The sequence below is a fragment of the Pongo pygmaeus genome, chromosome X, assembly GCF_028885625.2.
Source record: "Pongo pygmaeus isolate AG05252 chromosome X, NHGRI_mPonPyg2-v2.0_pri, whole genome shotgun sequence".
NCBI lineage: Eukaryota > Metazoa > Chordata > Mammalia > Primates > Hominidae > Pongo > Pongo pygmaeus.
This window is the reverse complement of record NC_072396.2, coordinates 124,229,488-124,235,355: the sequence shown is the minus strand read 5'-3', so window position 1 is coordinate 124,235,355 and position 5,868 is coordinate 124,229,488. Positions and strand designations below refer to the sequence as shown.

General features: G+C 47.9%; 1 protein-coding gene across 1 annotated transcript; it reads right to left on the bottom strand.

Moving 5' to 3' along the window:
- Positions 1-1,820: 1,820 nt before the first annotated feature.
- LOC134739021 (uncharacterized) lies at positions 1,821-2,953 on the bottom strand. The gene is made up of 3 exons (XM_063660231.1): positions 2,827-2,953; positions 2,276-2,740; positions 1,821-2,042 (listed from the first exon to the last, which is right to left on the bottom strand). The coding sequence occupies exons 1-3, from the start codon at positions 2,951-2,953 to the stop codon at positions 1,855-1,857; spliced, it is 780 nt and encodes a 259-aa protein (XP_063516301.1). The 3' UTR covers positions 1,821-1,854.
- Between the last annotated feature and the right edge of the window lie 2,915 nt (positions 2,954-5,868).

Below are 5,868 nucleotides of genomic sequence, written 5' to 3'. Positions count from 1 at the left end.
TACTGGTTTCCACTTCAGCTTCACTTGCATCCATGCATATTGCAAGCTCCTTTCTGCAGGAGAAAACCACAAAAGTTCAGTATTTAAACTTTTTCAGAATTATGGATGAAATGAAATACACCTATGAACATTTCATACCCGTTTGAAAATGTCTATCCTGTCCGGGCACGGTGGCTCATGCCTGTAATCGCAGCACTTTGGGAGGCTGAGGCGGGTGGATCACGAGGTCAGGAGATCGAGACCATCCTGGCTAACATGGTGAAACCCCGTCTCTACTAAAAAAAATACAAAAAATTAGCCAGGCATGATGGCAGGTGCCTGTAGTCCCAGCTACTTGGGAGGCTGAGGCAGGAGAATGGCGTGAACCCAGGAGGCAGAGATTGCAGTGAGCCGAGATTGGCCACCGCACTCCAGCCTGGGTGACAGAGCAAGATTCTGTCTCAAAAAAAAAAAAAAAAAAAAAAAGAAAGAAAGAAAGAAAACGTCTATCCTCCTAACTACTCCAGCATATATTTCTGTAATACCTAGCCTCAGGATTACATTAGGGATGGCTATCCTTGGTGTGCAGAATTTAAGAGAGCACTAAAACACTCAGGCTTCAAGGTATCTCTATCTATCTATTCTATCTATTCTATCTATCTATCTATCTATCTATCTATCTATCTATCTACCGATCTATCTAATTTTAGAGACAGGGTCTAGGTCTGTTGTCCAGACTGGAGGGCGTTGGTGCAGTCATGGTTCACTGAACCCACGAACACCTGGGCTCAAGTGATCCTTGGGAGTAGCTGTGACTACAGGTGTGTTGGGAGAAACCTGAGTGTTGGGAGAGAAGCTGAGGCAGGGCTTGCATGTCTGCTAGACTTGCTGGCTCCTTGCTTCTAGCACTCCCATTATCTCAAGTAGCCATATGTTTCAAAGAAAAATGCTAAACCATCTTGATACACCGCTTCCTTACAACCCCCACATCCTCACCACCTGTTTCTTTGTTTGATCACCAATAAATAGCGTGGGCTCCCAGTGCTAGGGGTCTTCACAGCCTCCATACTAGCATTGGCCCCCTAGTCTCACTTTCTCTCTTGTCTTTTCTCATTCTTTGTACTCCACTGGACTTCATCGCGCCCACGGCCTGGTGTTGGGTCCAATTACCCCAACACAGGTGTGTGCCAACATGCGTGTCTAATTTTTAAAAATTTTTTGTAGAGATGGTGTGCCACTATATTGCTCAGGCTGGTCTTGAACGCCTCAACTCAAGTGATGCTCCCTCTTCGGCCACCCAGAGTGCTAGGATTACAGGCGTGAGCCACTGCACCAGCCCGAAGATTAATAATTTTTAAGGCATTATTTTAAAAACCAAGACCAATGAAAAAAATCCACAATAACCAAATTGTTAAAGTGTTCAATAAAGGCAAGAGCCAACCCTGTAGGACTCACTCTCCTCACCCTGATGTCAATTGCGATTCCAATAAAACATTTACAAAAACAGGAGTCTGGCCTGTTTCCTGGCTTGATTCGTTTCCATACTGCCTGAAAAATACCTCAATGCCCAGTATGCATCACCCTCACACCACAGCTCAAGAGCTCAGGCCTTTGAGCCTCTTACATAGCTTTTGACACTGGAGGACAGGGAAGGAGACTGGGGCAGAGCTAAAGGCGTCCGGGGAAGAGCCCTAGAGTCCTGGAGAACTGCGCACCTCCAGAGGAAGCCACTTACTGAGTGAACTCGTCGGGATATTGAGAGCGTTGGAAAATGCTGTGTAGCCCCTTCAGGTGCAACCCGCTGAAAGTGGGGGAGAAGAGATGCTGCTGATCTTGGGGCTGCGGCTCCGAGGAGGAGGAGTCTTGGACCGACTCCTAAGGCTGCTGGTGCCTGGGCTCCAGGTCGCCACCGCCTCCCTTCTGGTTCTCGTCAATCATGGGTTCAGCAGCTCCCGCGCAGCGGTGACATTCTTCTGCTCCTGCTCCCTGCTTGGGTTCGGACCATATTTTCTTCTCATCTTCTCCTCCCGCTTCAATCACCGAGGTCCCTACAGTCTTCTCATCTGGAAAGGAGTAAAGGTAAAGATGGGGAGAGGAAGAGAGGAAGGGAGGGAGGGAAAGGGAGAGGAGAGGAGAGAGAGAGAGATCAGGGCGTTAGGCGCGGGAACAGGGCGGCATAGAACCACGGCCTGAGAGAGGCGGCGCAGCAGTGTCCCTTCCACGCGCCTCTCTCCACGGAAGTTCCTTGGCGAGAGTTCACCAAAACACCCGTCCGGGCCCCAAGGCAGGTACTGACCGTCGCCTTCCTCGAGCTCATGGAACAGGAAGCCCAAGCCGAGGTCGCTGGTGTCTTCGTTGCGGATTCTGGGCTGGGACGCCATCTGGAAGTGCGGTCGATGAAGCCGTGCGCCTCCGCGTCTTCTGAGCTGGGGACCTCTGGCTTCTGGTCCCAGTTCCGGCGCGTGGACTTCGGGTCCCACGACTGCACCTGGCAGGGAGCCGGCCGCTGCTCTGGTCGCCTCTGGTCGCGGCGTGTGTGTATGTGTGGCAGAAGGCCTTGCTAGCACGCGCTCGCGGCCGGGGCATAGACCTAAAGCCTGGGGGTGCGCTCCTGGTGAGGGCGCGGGGACTGGGCGTGCGTGTGTGCGGAACCTGCGCTCCGATTTGCGGCTTCCTTGACCACTCCCACCCTGGGTGGGGTGACTGCGGAAGTAAGGGGCAGACCTGCCTGGTGCCAGCCGATTTGGGAGCGAGACCCAACCTATCCCCGGAGCCCTTGGAGAACGTTTGCAGAACACATCTCTGTACAGTCCTTGAGTCAGTCATGCGGGCCGGTCGGCACCGCACGCAGAGGGCAGTGCACGTTGCGGTGTGGCCTCCTGGCACCACTCTCCCCTAGGGGTAGTTGGTGACTAACACAAGACTCTCTGGTTCTGTTCCGTTCGCACCCAAAGTCCGCTAATCGGACCGTCATTAAGATGAAATGATGAGGTCGGAGGCTGCGTGCTAGGTTTTTACAGCAATTCCAGAACGTTGGGGGGGGGCGGATCATGCTCTCCAGGGGGTCTGGGGAAGCCTTTTTGGGGCTGGGTTTGGCTGAGCACTCTGGATGCTAAGATGCAAGCTGCAAGAAACTTAACATGCCCCTTGAAAAAGCTCAAGTACTCCATGTCAGAGTACAACTGTAGAACCCTGCCCGGTGTTTAGTGCGTCTAAGGCTTACACTGCAAGTGGCCCTTCCCATTGCTCTAGAGGCGACTGCGGAGCATGCAATGTCCACTAGGTTTTGCTCTGCTCCTGCGCCTTATGTTGCAGGTACTCTGCAGAAGCGCGAGTGTTCCCTGTGCTGGGCCGGAGCTGTGGACTTGGTTTAGTTCCTGCCTTCTCTTACTTCTCACCCCGTTCTGTTACCCACCCTCCTCGTCCGCCTCCTGCTTCTCCTTTCCTATTGTTTGTCTAGAGCTATCTTTCTGACCTTTTGCTCCCTACTGATAAATGTCAAATAAAAAAGAGCCAGGGTAGACTGGGAGCTCTTTGTTTCTCCCTTCAAGATGTGAGCCTCAGGACCGTGCAGGGTGTGGGTTACAGTGAGCTATGATCACGGCACTGCACTCCTGCCACTGCACTCCAGCCTGAGCGATAGAGCGAGACCCTGTACCTTTAAAAAGGAAATGATACCTCAGGACCATCCTGGCCCCAGTGGTGCACACCTGTAATCCTAGCTACTCTGGAAGGCTGAGGCGGGAGGATCGCCTGAGCCCAGGAGTTTGAGACCAGCCTGAGCAACATAGCAAGACCCCCATCTCTAAAAAATATATAAAAAATAAAAATAGCTGGACGTGGTGGCACGCACCTGTGGTCCAAGCTACTCATGTGGCTGAGGAGGGAAAATTGCTTGAGCCCAGGCCTTGGAGGCTGTAGTGAGCTATTTTTACCGGTGGAGTCTGTCCAGGTTGCTGGCGATTTGAACAAACAATTGGACAAAACACACAAACAAAGCAAGGAAACAAGCAACACAAGCAGAGATTTACTGAAAACGAAGGTACACTCCACTGGGTGGGAGCAGACCCTAAAAGCTACTCAAAGACCCCCATACAGAATCTTCTGGGATCCAAATACCTGCTAGAGGTTTCCCATTGGCCACTTGCTGTTCACCTTATGTAAATGAAGTGGTGGCCCCCAATCAGTCTGAATGGTTGTGGAAAGCAACCAATCAGACGCTGAAGTGAAGTTACAAAGGTCACACTCCTATGCAAACATCTGGTGGTTGCAAAAAGCAACCAATCAGAGGCTGAAGAGAAGTTACAAAGTTACACTCTTATGCAAAGGTCTGATTGATTGCAAAAGGCAACCAATCAGAGCTACTTTCAATTTCCCATCTGCCTAGCAGAATAGGTAGGGGTTTGTGAAGGGAGTAAACTCTGGTCCTTTTGTTACTTAAACGTGGAAACTTAGGGCTTTCCTTTCAATTTAGTTGTAGGTTGTCAGCCTGAAATGGCCTTAGGTTCCCTGGCTCCAGACCCTATTCTCCTGCCTTACTATGATCACACCACTGCACTCCAGCCTGAACTACACACTGAGACCCTGGCTCTAAAAAAAAAAACACACATACAAAATATAAAATAAGAACTGTGCCTTCAAAACAGTTGGTTTCCTAAATATTGGGATTATTTATCCAGTGTTTACCTTCATAACCACCATTTTCATCAGGCCCATTTAATAAACCATTTTCATAGGCCTCTAAAACGACGCTAGACCCCACTCACTTTGCCCACTCTGCCTGACAGATAAGCCTCTCCTGTCTCCTGTTCCTGGAGGGTAGATAGAAAACCAGCTACAGGGTAGTTGGTTCACCAATTCACTCTGAAAAAGCTGTCAAGGAATTTCACCCACAGCCTCTTCCTGACATTAACCAAGATGTCTCCTCCTCAGGCTGCCTCTTGCAGGATTCTCATAGCAGGATTCTCGTACCTTTCTCATAGCCAGACACCCTGTGATGAATTTGGGTCTGGGATAAGTTATTATGTGAGAGAACTACAATAGTTTGTTTGTTTGTTTGTTTGTTTGAGACAGGGTGTCACTCTGTCACCCAGGTTAGTGTGCAGTGGCAAGATCTCAGCTCACTGCTACCTCGGCCTCAAGGGCTCAAGAGATTCTCCCAAGTAGTCGAGGTTAGGATCCAAAATAAAGATTTTTCCAGACTCTATATTCATTTTTCCTGTTGATTATGAAGTTAGTAGTATTAGTAAATAATAATACTTAGGTAACTAACTAAAAATATTAGAATACCTAGTTGAAACCATTAATTGGAAAACACATCTTTTCAATCTGACTTCTTACTTCATGATGAAATAATTCATAAAACCAACAGATGGCCAATGGGACCTAGGTAACTAGTTTGTAGGTGGTATCTAGAGATAACCAGGAATAGTGGTTGAAGTCAGGCAACAGAAAAGAACAGACTTCACAAATTTAAATTCTTATTTCCTGTTGAAAGAAGGAGTACCATAGATACATTGTGACATCTATATAGAGTTAAACATAGATAACTAGTGATAACTGGAATAACTAGTCCGGAAGCTGAAAATCATGTTAATCTCATGCCTATATTCTTATTTTTTGTTGGAATAATGAATTAATTGAAAAGCTATCCAACGGGATCTATGTAATTTTTAAACTAGAGATAACCAGAGAAATCCAGAAAAAAACAAGTTGAATTCACCAAGCAAAAAAAGAAAAAAAAAAACCTTCCTCTAAATCCTAAATATTTCATCTTGGAATAAAATGTTACTACTGTAGAGAAATAGTAGTCATTAAGTAACTACTATATTAGAGTTAACTAAAGGTGAGTAAGAAATCTAGAGAGACTTAGACACATTTTTCTCACAA